We start from the raw sequence: 12,237 nt of genomic DNA, 5'->3' as shown, positions 1-12,237 counted from the left end.
TATTTACTGTATTTGCTGGAGCCCAGTTTGTGGCCCCTGTTCTGGATGCTGTGTGCTGTAGGAACACCTCTAAGGCTTTTGCTAGAGAAACACTTGTGTAACCTGAAGGCCACAAGTCAAGCTCCAGTGTTTTAGATTACATGGCATTTTGCCTCTATGAAAGGGACACAAAACTGGTCCCAAAGTGTGCTTTGCAAAAAAATAAATGCAATGATAGCATGCTGGCTTTTCACTGTAGCAGTCTTTACAGTCGAGTTCTACTGGTCCTGAGTAAATCAGGAAAAACACTCTACCAAAGCTTTTGAACAGAGGAGAAAGTACTAGAAGCAAACGGGACCCAAAAAGTTCAGAGTTAAGACTCACTAGCTGGACAAGTCTGGAAGGTGAGGAGAAAGGGCAAAACCCACAGGCAGCAAACGCCATGGAGGCAGGCAGAAGAGACCCTGGGCGGGAGAGGTGGCCAGCCCCCGCCAGGCCCTGCTGTGCAAACCTTTCGCTTCAAGGAGTCCTGTCTCTTTGGACTTTTCCAAGAAAGAATTAAAAAAAAGAAGGGGGAAAAAAAAAAAGAAGATAAATGTGGTTCTTGTTACTTGGAGCCAGGAATAACTGACCAGTAAATTTCCACGAAGGAGGCCCTTCCCACACAGCCCAGCACTGTGAAGTTCGTTGACGTGATACCTACCATCTGCCCATCATGATCAGTGTCCCCTTTTATATACATATATTAAAAAAAGAATTGCCCGTTATATACATATAAAAATTGTCCTTCGGGTGGCCGTGTGCCGAGGCAGCGGGCGGCCGGCCGAGCGCAGTGCCACCTCAAGCCACCGCCACATTCAGACACAGTTCCTCAGCTGTGGAGGAGAAGGAGCGGGGTTCCGGCCGCATCCGTTTTAATTTAAATTTTCACTTCCTGAGTAAAGATGGGGTTTTAATGGCATGTTTTTAGACCGTACGCGATCTCACGAGACCCCCGCGCCGAGCTGCGCCCGGCAGGGCACTACCCGCCACGTCCCGCCGCCTCCCGCCATGTCGCGCCGGGGCGGGCAGCGGGGAACGGACACTCGCCCGCTCCGCCGCGCGGCGCCACCTCCCGCCCGCCAGGGGGCGCTGCGGCCGCCCTCCCTCCCTGCCTGCCCCACTGGCCGCCGTTGCGTCTGCGCGGCGCGGCGGGGTCCGGCCAGTCATGGCCGCCTCCGTGTTCTGCTGCTTCTCCTGGTGCAGGGATGGCGGCGCCGGCCACATCCCGCTGAAGGAGATGCCGGCGGTGCATCTCGACACGCAGCGCATGGGTAAGCGGGGCGGGCCCGGGTCTCCCCTCCCCTCCCCGCGCCGCCAGCCGCCCCTCATGGGCCGGGGCCGGGGCCGGGGCCGGGGCCGGGGCTGGGGAGGGGGGCGGGTGGGCGGGCGCTGAGGGGCGGTGGCGGCGCGGGCGCCTCCCCGGCGGGGAGGCCGCAGGCCCGGCGCCAGGGGCGCGGCAGGGGGGTAACCATGCGGAGTCTTGTCCATACCGCTCTTTGAGCGTCATCCTTAGGATGAGCTCTTCACAAAACCGTTCCCGGGCTTTGTTGAGGAGAGGAGTGATGTGGGTCAGCTGCAGCAGAGCCGGGGAAAGAGCCGGGAGGAAAGCAGTGTGGCCGATCCAGGGTCCAGTGCTCAAGCGCGATTATTAGCCTGTGTGTATTCAGTTGTATCGGTGGGCCTTGGCTGTCTCCCAGGTTCTTGACCATGAGAACAGCGCCTAAAGATGAAGTCTTCCACTGGAGAAGAAAAACTTAGCAGAGGATTTTTTCTCTTTGTATTGGTAGGCATGTTCCTAACAAAAGGATTTTTTCAGAGGATAATTAAACACCTTGCAATCCCATCAGACATTTCTACCCGATGTGCCTTTCCTTCTCTTTGCAGATTTTTTTTTCCTCCAATGTATAGAGACAGGGTGCAGGGCTTTGGTCTCACAGTGAACCGTTTCTGACTAAATTGTAAGTTATGCTTCTGATGTGGCTGAGCAAAGGTTGTAATCAGCATGGTGCTGTAAAACCCAAGAGGTGAAATCAGAGCAGCATATAGATTTTAAATAAACCCCAGTTGAAAGATGAACTAGCCTGTAAACAGCCTTCCTTTTCTTACTTCAAAGCGTGGCCCATCATCATAATTCTTACAGACTAATGAAGCTCTTACTTGGGGCAGAAAGAACAAAAACTGTTCTCAATGTTTAGAGCTTTTAAGGGCTGCTTCCAGACTTCTAAAAATGTTTTGAAGTTTTGCGGGTTTTTTTCTTCTTGCAGGAACAGATGTCGTCATTGTTAAAAATGGCAGAAGAATATGTGGCACAGGAGGCTGCTTAGCCAATGCACCTTTACATCAGAACAAGAGCTATTTTGAGTTTAAAATCCAGTCCACAGGTTAGTCAGCAAAAATGTACAACTTTAAACTTGGAAGGTATGTCAGATTGCCTGCTGGTGGTCATATCTCAAATACCGAGCACATGCATCTTTCTAATTACATCCTTGAACTTGTGAACATTGGAGAGTTTTATAAGTTGTCATTGTGTAAAAGGAAATTTTTTTTTTTTTTAATTGTGGCTCTGAAATATTAAAAAGAATGGTAAGTATATTACTAAAGGAGTGCAAATAATAAAACACTGTATTGTTTTGGATGCTGTTATATGCATGTTTTTCAGTTAGCATATTTTAGAAATGTTTTTTGGTGAATAAATGCTTATGACCACATAAAACACTGTAGCTATGACATATTTTTTTTTTTTAAATACTGCAGTTTATCCAACAATATTTGTAGCTATTTGTCTACCTTCATTTGCTTTTAACATGCACTGTGTTTGCACAAGCAAGGGTAACACTCCTTGTGCTACACTTTGTTCTCCAAATCAAATGTGCGGCACTTATTCTGACACTGCCTTATCAAGAGGAGCCTTTCAGCACCCTGTTTCTTTATTTGTTTTGCACAGATCTAATGCAAGGCAGCTGAAAGTGAATGAAATTTGGAAGCATCATGCTTTTACTAATACAGTCAGCTTCACTGGTACATAGTGTACTCCAGGCTTGCCTGTATTCTGATATTAAAAATCGGCCTGTATTTTTTAAAAACAATGGACACTGTGAAAATGAAGCTGTTCTTTCCCTAAGCCTGTAGGGGGAGAGAAGAGGAAGGGAAGTGTTAGTCCAGAGACAGGCCTTACCATACCATCTGGAGCTTGAACCCGGTGTTTTTTGGGTAAGGGTTGTTTGCATTCAGTTGGATTGGAGTGCAGGCAGCATGAACACAAATCTGTCCAAAACACCTTGCAGTCAAACCAGATGTTTAGTTTTAAACTAAACCCCAGATCAGTCTTAACTTGGCAATTTTAGTATCCTTTCTGTTGGGGGAAGAATCCACTGCAGCTGTTGTTCATATATGGTCATTATTCACACAGATACAGTATCCATGTTCTTATACTTGAGAAACACAGGAAATAAACTCTCCTAGTCCGTATGAGCGGTGTCTCGTCTATTCCTGTGCCCCAAGGCAGGAAAATTGTAGATCTTAACTTAAAACTTCGATTCCTGGAAGTGTACCTGTGCAATCTATTAGGGGTCATCTATGGGGTCACCTTGACTATTGTTTCTGAAAGTTTTCTGAAGTCTAATCTGAACCTTGTTCTCACTCTTGTTCTTTTCATTGTGGGCGTGTAAGTATTGGAATAAATTGTTCTGCAATTTTGTCTTTTGAAACTAATTTTCTTACACTTTTGCCTCTTTTTAGTCTTCTGCAGATTAAAGAGTGCCAGGGTTTTTTTTTTTCATTCTCTCCTTATAGATGATGGGGTTTTTTGATTGGTTTTGTTATTTCTTCTAGAATATCTATAATTGACCTAATTTGTCTTGAGGTATGATGGTTAAAATGGGTGCTCTGCTCCAGCTGCAGCAGCAGTAGACATCCTTCATCTGCTGTACATACAATATGTCTGGTTTATACATGCCATACGTCCAGAAGTTTTTCACAACAGTAGGGCACAAACTCACGCTCAGCATGTGGTCTATGATAACCCCCAAATTATATTCTATGAACTGGTTGCCAAGCCACTATTGTATTTGTGCCACTTACTATTCCTACTTACCTGCTGTTCTTCATAATTCAGAAAAAGCAAATGCATTTTCCTTATTTCAGACCTCTTAACCAAATTATCAGGATCATTTAAAACTTGAGGGGCCTCTGAAGAGCTTGCAGTCCTGTCAGGTTGGTTTTGGCAGCACATTTAATAAGCACATTGTCGCGTTATCCAAGTCATTGATGTGAATACAGAACAGTATCTGACCTTGTGCATTCAGTGCAAAACCTCAAAACCCACTTGAGTAATCTTTTTGATTTGACAGGGTGCTACTGATAAGTAGTCCTGGAATACAGTTTTCTAACCAGTTGTACATTCATATTCCTGTAACTGTCTAGACCATCTTTTTGTAATTTGACTATTTCAGTGTTGTATGAGTTTCAAAAACATTACCAAATCAAGATCTATCATATTTACAATTTCGGTTTTTCCCTAAGACTTGTCTAACCAGCTGAAAAAGGAAATTGTGTTGTTCACAAATCCATGCTAGTTGGATTTTTTTTCTACATCCTCCTACAGTCTCAGAGTTTGTTTTCAGTATTTTTCTGGGAATAAAAGTTAAGCTAAGTGGTTACAATTCTCTGAATCCTTCTTTTTCAGGATAGATGCTGTTTATCTTCAGTCTCTTGTGACTGCTTGTACTGGGTCTGGCCGGGATGGAGTTAATTTTCTTTGTAGCAGCTCCTATGGTGCTGTGTTTCAGATTTGTGACCAAAACAATACTGATAACACACTAATGTTTTAGCTATTGCTGAACAGTGTTTGTACAGCATCAAGGCCTTCTCTGTTTCTCACTCTGCTCCTCCAGTGAATAAGATTGGGGATGTGCAAGAAATTGGGAGGGGACATAACCAGGCGGATGACTTGAACTAACTGAAGAGATATTCCCTGCCACATAATGTCCTGCTCAGCGACAAAAGGGAGAGGAGGGTGTTTAGGGAGGTTAGCCATCTTTTGCTTGGGAATTGGCTGGGCATCAGTCTACCCATGGGAGGTGGTGAGTGGTTGCCATTGCATCACTTTTTGGTTTTTTCTTTCTTTCTTCCATTTCTCCTTTGCTTATTAAACAATTTTTATCTTTACCCACAAGTTTTCTTGGTTTTACTCTTACTTTCCTCTTCCTCCATCCCACTGGGGCCCGTGGGGGGAAGTGAGTGAGTGGCTGGGTGGTGCTTAGCTGCCTACCAGGGCTAACCCCCAATAGTCCTGGTATTTCCAAGAGATATTTCCTGGTAGTACCACCATGGCACTAGTTAAAAACACATTCTTTATGCTGTCCTGCTTCAGTCAGATAGTCTTCAAAATAATGGGGTTTTTTTCTTACCACACTAATGTCACGTTTTAGGGATTTGGGGTATTGGAGTTGCAACGCAGAAAGCAAACTTGAATCAAATTCCACTTGGTCGAGATGTCCATAGCCTGGTGATGAGAAATGATGGAGCTCTCTACTATAACAATGAGGAGAAAAATAGACTACCAGCAAACAACCTTCCTCAGGAGGGCGATGTGGTGGTGAGTTTCTTAAGGCTTCTTTAGTACCCCAGCTGTTCCCAGCTTCCTCTTATTTACAGCCCTGTGGTCAGACTGACTGTTTCAGTCAAATTGTTCGGCTTGCGTCTCCCGGTTTGGAAAGTGCTGATACAAACTTCTGTTGTGTTTGAACGGATCAGCAGCCTGGATATCAGTGGACGTCATTCTCAGCATTGATATGTTTCTGAATGAGGGACAGACTTGACCGGTGTTTGAAAAGTAGCCTCTAATGCTCTATTGTGGTCTTATTGCAGTATCTACCTGATGGATAACTCCCATCACACGGGTCCTACATTGTTTGAGGTGGGACCTTCCTGAACAAATAATGTGCTAGAATGCATTACATAGCTATGCCCCGTGCCCAGCTGAACTCAAGATCCTGTAGCTAACTGGTTAATGATTAGAAGGACAGAGCTGAGCAGAGATAGGTCCTGGGTGTTAAATGAATTGTATTTTTAGGCAAACTTTTGCAGGGAAGGAGAGATATTAAGTGGGGAGGGGGTAATGCTCACTGGGAAGATGATTAAGAATGAGAGGAAGTGGAGAATCCTAAGATTTTTTTGTACCTTACTATTCCAGGTTTCTCAAAACATCTTTAAGTGACCTTGTTTAAAGGGTTGTGTTTTATTGCTGTGATTTTCTCAAGGTCTTGTTAGAGATTTATTTTCAAAAATACATGGGAGCAATGTGATGAAATTTAGACCATTTATCACCACTACTTTTTCTTGCTGGGTAACCTTGCCTCTGTATAGCAATGGTTGGAAATTTCATCTTTAGAAGCCCCAAACAGCTAAGGTTGGCTCTTCCATCCTTTACCCTCAGATACTATATTATTCTTTTAATCCTCTTCTGAAATTGTTTTTTTTGAGGGTTGCAAACTGTTTCAGGGTTTGGCCAACCTATGTAGTCTGAACAGCTTCAACTAATCACAGAAAAGTAGCTGATGTGTTACTGCTAACTCCCCAGTTTTCATAAATTTCAATTTATTTTGTTCTGTCACGAAAATAGATTTCTGAAGTACTGAATGACAGCCCAAATTGTCACACTCAGCCATACCAAAACAGTGAGAAAAATCATTTAGCTAACAAATAAGTAATTTATTACCTTGTTAGTGTTTGCTTTCTGCTCTGTAGTCAGCATATTTATAGCATTGTGTATGAAACCATGGTTTGTTGCTGCTGGCAGAGTAAATGAGCTGAGAGAGGTTTCTGTATGGAAGTATGGACAGATAAACTTAATTCATAGCATCGCTATTTATTAAAGTTATTTCCATGAGGACATATAAACAAAAAGACTGCAAATTGCTTAATATTCAAAATAATTGAAAATTTTGTATTTCTTTAACATGGTGAAGAATAGTTTGGAAATTTGTTTTGTAAACTTAGTAAGATGCGGTGTGCAGTACTGTGCTGCATCCAAATTGAATGAGCATTAAGGAATCCTGAGTATTTGAAAATACAAATGTTAGTGGTCATTTATTAACTTCTAGTCCTTTGCAGGAATATTTCAAGTGAGGTTTTCTAGGATGCTGTGGTTTGCATAATGGTGTTAAAATTTGCCTGTGGCTATGAAAGCTAAATTAAGTAGCAATAGTATGTGTATAAACTTGTTGATGCTTTTTTGTTAATTTTCTGTACTTTGTAGGGCATTACATATGACCATGTAGAACTAAATGTATATTTAAATGGGAAGAACATGCATTGTCCAGCTTCAGGAATCCGAGGGACCGTCTATCCAGTGGTCTATGGTAAGTCAGAGACTTTCAAACTGTTTTACACTATGGACAATATTTTTATACCAGTCTGTCTTGTGAGCTATGTATTCTTCTTCTCACTTAAATGGAACACACATCAATCATTTATTTTTGGCAACTACAACAATAAATTGCATGAAAATACAAACCTAGGAAAATACAAAAGTATATTTTCACCTCATTTTTAATGCTGCTTAATAGCTAGGGAAAAAAGCACCACTTACTGGCTACTTAACAGTGTCCATGTCCAACAGGCTGGGGAGTTACTGCACTCAGTCTAAAAATTGCCAGGTGAAAAAACTGTGAAGCAGATGAAAAAAAAGAAAAACAACAGATTTGAACTAAAGTGGACTTGTGGGCTAATCTGATTTGTCTTTGAAGCTTGGTATTTATGCTTATTAATTTTACATACATCATAAATGCATTCAGTGTTAAATATGAATAGATACTGAATTGCTATTTGTATTTTCTTATGGAAGTAATAACTTTAATGTAGTACTAGTACAGCTGCTTGCTGCATAGTGGTACAACTTTGCTGCTATACCAAATTCATGCCCAGCTTTGAAATCCAACAATTGGTGAGCAAATTGTGGTAGCTGTTTTGCCAGCAACCATCAATACAACACAGCAGTTTTGAACAAGAAACAAATACCGTACCCAGTTAATCCCTGCATAGGCAGTTTAAGAAAGAATTTATGAATTATGGAAGCTGGAATTTGGCCAAGACATGTGTTAACAATTTACTCTTCCAGAACTTGGCAGTGTTTTTGTAGTTCCCAAGTAGTCAGAATTCTGTTTAACATCTCGTCTGAAAGGCAGCGCTTCCCCTAACTCAGTGCATAATCAATGCTACACTCTGGGTTGGCTTGTCACTTACAGCAAATGATAATTGCTCATAGGATTCCCTGTGTTACACCTACAGCCATCTCCAGTTTATCTTTATTCCTGTGTGAGCTTCCTCTAAGTAGTAGCCTCTTCCAAAATCATTTTGCTCTTGAGATACCATTGGCTATGTGACATGGATAATTTTTTCATTTCATGGTCAGTTCCTAATGAACTGTTGGCATGTTCCCATTGATATCTTGTAATACTGAATTTTATGAACAGGAAGAAAATACTCTAGATATGTTGTACAGTCTTTGAAGTCTATAAATGTAGCTGACAAACAGTATCTTTCCAAGCTATGAGAGTGGAAATTGTTTTATATGGTCGTTTTGTGATGTGTTCTTAAGCCACATGATGGCGCTGCCTAAATGCTGTGGCAGACAGCAGCTGCCCTGCAGCACTGCAGGATCTCCTTGTGCAAAAAGCTTCATGAGCAGTGGGAAAAGAGTTGCTGTGTGATAACTGACTGTTGCATCTTCCCAGTATTTTGGAAATGGTGTTACATGTAGCATGAAGAACGCAGGTTGCTTTCAGAAAACATTTGGTGGCATGTTAGCCTACTGTAAATCATCATCGTCTCTGACTAAAGAAGTTCTGTGCCTGGGGAATGCAGTGACCTTTTATTGCCAGGTTCTTATTATCATCTTCCACAAGTGGGCATAATTTCATCATAATTATCATGTCTCCTACATATAGCTATAACAAATGAAGCCTGAAAATTGCTTTTGCATGGTGCTTACTTGGTATAAACTTTAAGTCCTTAATTTAATGTGAACTTCTTCTAGTCATATGAAGGGATTTGACTATAGAGAAGAGAGTTTCTTAAGCATTTACCCTATCCATAATTCAGACTAGAACTGTCGATATATTTAAAAAAAAAAACATGATAGAGCAGGCAAACACGGTGCTAAGCTTGAGAATGTAAAACAGAAAAATGGAGTTAAAGGTTGTTCCCCACAGCAGCTGTACCTCGGGCACTTTTGCAGAAGTGAGATGCAAACACTGTGTAAGTACTACAGAACTGTAGAAATATACTAATAGGAGTTTTAACTGAGCCTAGGAGGGAAAAATTCCTACCTTGGCTCTGAGATATTGAAATTCCAAACCAAAATATGGAGATGAAGCTTTTCTGTTTTGATCTAATGTTGCTAGTGTATCAGGTTCGTCTTGGAAGAAGTTGTCTTTGAAAGAGATCTTGCTTTTCTGACTGGTTGGGTATTTCAGTTGGCTAATGCAACACATGAAAGCTTTGCTCTGAAAATCATCAGCAGTTTCTTTTTTATATTCCACGTTGAAGGTAGTAACACTTGTGTATCAGATTATGCAGGGGGTCCAAAACTGGGAGAGGTACTGTAAAAAAACATTAACTTCCAACTTAAAGAAGCAGTCAAAGAAGCTCTCTTTGGATCACATGCTAAAACAGATGGTCTGACACCAACCATTGCAGACATCTGAAACCTTGTAAACCTCCAGAAGAATCATTGCAGACAGCTGACACTCCAGCAGAATTAGGAAGTGGACAGAAAAATATTCAGCTGAGGAGGTGACAGCCCTGCAATATGTATGTGGTAGTGTCCTTAATCTGTAGATTTCCAGAGAAATAGAGTAGAAAATTTGGAGGGAATTGCCTGAAGCCCTGCGAACACTCCCAGTGAAATCAGAGGTAGGATTCTCATTGACTTCACCAAGAACCATTACTGACTAAACTGAACAGCAGAAAAGAGAGATGATTTGCTCTCCTTGGGTATGTGTGTAGGGCTTTAGCAAATTTGTTGAAGAGATTTCTTTTAATTGTATATATGTAATGGATGTATTGGAGAATATTCTTCATGGTTTGAGCACAGTATATTATCTAGTAAGATGGTGTAATAGAGGATCGAGCTGTAAGTGTTCCTTCTCTAATTCCTTCTGTTTGGTTCTCTTCTGCAGTCGATGACAGTGCCATTCTGGATTGTCAGTTCAGTGAATTTTATCATACACCTCCACCAGGGTTTGAAAAGATCCTCTTTGAGCAGCAAATCTTCTGAATGTCTTCATACTGAAAATTTGCACCCTGCACTCTTACAAAAGCTTTGTCATCTTAAATAAAGCTTCACTTTACTTTTAGGAAACATATCTGTATTTTTAGTAAGTACTTGTGACTGTGGTCTGCAGAATTAATGTTAACTGCAACACCAGGTAACTGCGTTGCAAATACGAGATTTCTGGCAATGTTTTGTGGTTGAAAACGAGTGTTTTGGGGCAGGGTTTTTCTCTGATTTGTACTTGATGCATAAGGAGACTAAGGGATATTATTGACATCAGTATTACATTCAGTATTTTGAATAAAGTGGACCTCTGTAAAGCAAATAGTTCTTACGCATATGATAGCTACAGAGATGGATAGTTCTCATGACTTTTTTCCCAACTTTTTTCACACAGAAATTATGTACTTTGTTTAAAGGAAGCATTGTGTTTCTAGTGTGTGATTTGGAGTTGCGGTGTCCCAGTTGTGCACAGTGACTAATAACACGATGGCATAACGAGCAGCTAGATACTTTTTGGGGGTTTTTTTGCAAGGTGTAATTTAATCCGTTCCCTCAGTCTTAGACCGGGAAATATAACTTAGCTATTTCTCCTAGCTTTTCATTGGCTTTTATTGTGACAAATAATAGGATACTTTCTAGTAATACTTTTTTGTTGAACCTTAACACTACCTGTGTTTTTGAGGACCACCATGCTGTGTTACTCTCGTAGAAGAGTAAGTACAGATCACTCAACTTGCGTATGCAAAGAACCAGGTGAAGGGTATGAGATGTTATGGTGAAGCCTTACATCTAAACTGTAAATTAGATTATTCTTTTATGGAATAGCTTATTTAATTTCTTTGTGAATCACTTATAAATGATTAATGGCTAAGACATTGTTCTAAAATGTGATGCCCTTGAATATAAATTGTGAGATGCTTTTTTCCCCTCTTGTCATATTTAATATACTTCCTAGAAGAATTTTTATTGTAAAGAGAATCTTCATACTGGATTTTTTGGGTTTTTTTGTTGTTTTTTTTTGGTTTTTTGTTTCGGCTCTTCCTGGGTTAATGCACTTGCATAAATGAATGATTTTATTTAAATATTTTTAGAAATTATCCGATTCTGAAATTTTCAAATACAAACAGCTTTCTCAAAGCCTTTCACCTTATGATTTTCTGCATCTGTCTCTTCATTCCGAGTGGCCTGTGTTTTCCTTCCTTTTAGCCTTGCTATCACATGACAGTGTTGGGTAGAACTTTTCAACCTGAAAGGAATGATGCCCTTGTCAGCATTATGGTATAAAGCTCGGGAGATTAGAGTGCAGTTTTGTCATCTCCCCTTGAAATCTGCTCTGCTTTCGTCAGAGACGTAATCTAAGTTAAGTGGAACATTCATAATGTTTCATTTCAGTTTCCCCAGTTGATGTTTCAAGCAGTTTCCCCAGTAGACATAGGAGCAGCTGTCCCTGCTAGGGCAGAGGCTTCTGTGGTGGGTTTCCCTGGCTGGATGCCAGGTGCCCACCAAAGCTGCTCTATCACTCCTCTCCCCAGCTGGACAGGGAGAGAAAATACAATGAAAGGCTTGGGGGTCGAGATAAGGACAGGGGGAGATCACTCACGAGTTACCATCACAGGCAAAACAAACTCAACTCAGGGAAATTAATTTAATTTATTACCAATCAAAACCAGAGTAAGATAATGAGAAAATAAAAACTAAATCTTGAAACACCTTCCCCCTACCCCTCCCTTCTTCCCAGGCTCAACTTCACTCCTGATTTTCTCTACCTCCTCCCCCCAGCAGCACAGGGGGACGGGGAATGGGGGTTGTGGTCAGTTCATCACACCTTGTCTCTGCTGCTCCTTCCTCCTCAGGGGGAGGACTCCTCACACTCTTCCCCTGCTCCAGCGTGGGGTCCCTCCCATGGGAGACAGTCCATGAACTTCTCCAAGGTGAGT

General features: G+C 41.5%; 1 protein-coding gene across 1 annotated transcript; it reads left to right on the top strand.

The window, feature by feature from the left end:
- Window positions 1-1,134: 1,134 nt before the first annotated feature.
- On the top strand, window positions 1,135-11,224 carry SPRYD7 (SPRY domain containing 7). The gene is made up of 5 exons (XM_075489863.1): window positions 1,135-1,292; window positions 2,286-2,402; window positions 5,451-5,617; window positions 7,280-7,382; window positions 10,203-11,224. Exons 1-5 carry the CDS (start codon window positions 1,187-1,189, stop codon window positions 10,298-10,300), a joined length of 591 nt encoding a protein of 196 aa, XP_075345978.1. The 5' UTR covers window positions 1,135-1,186; the 3' UTR covers window positions 10,301-11,224.
- Window positions 11,225-12,237: the final 1,013 nt, after the last annotated feature.

The sequence above is a fragment of the Mycteria americana genome, chromosome 1, assembly GCF_035582795.1.
Source record: "Mycteria americana isolate JAX WOST 10 ecotype Jacksonville Zoo and Gardens chromosome 1, USCA_MyAme_1.0, whole genome shotgun sequence".
In the NCBI taxonomy this organism is placed as follows: domain Eukaryota; kingdom Metazoa; phylum Chordata; class Aves; order Ciconiiformes; family Ciconiidae; genus Mycteria; species Mycteria americana.
Note: the sequence above shows the minus strand (reverse complement) of the source record. Positions and strands in the feature narration are given on the sequence as shown.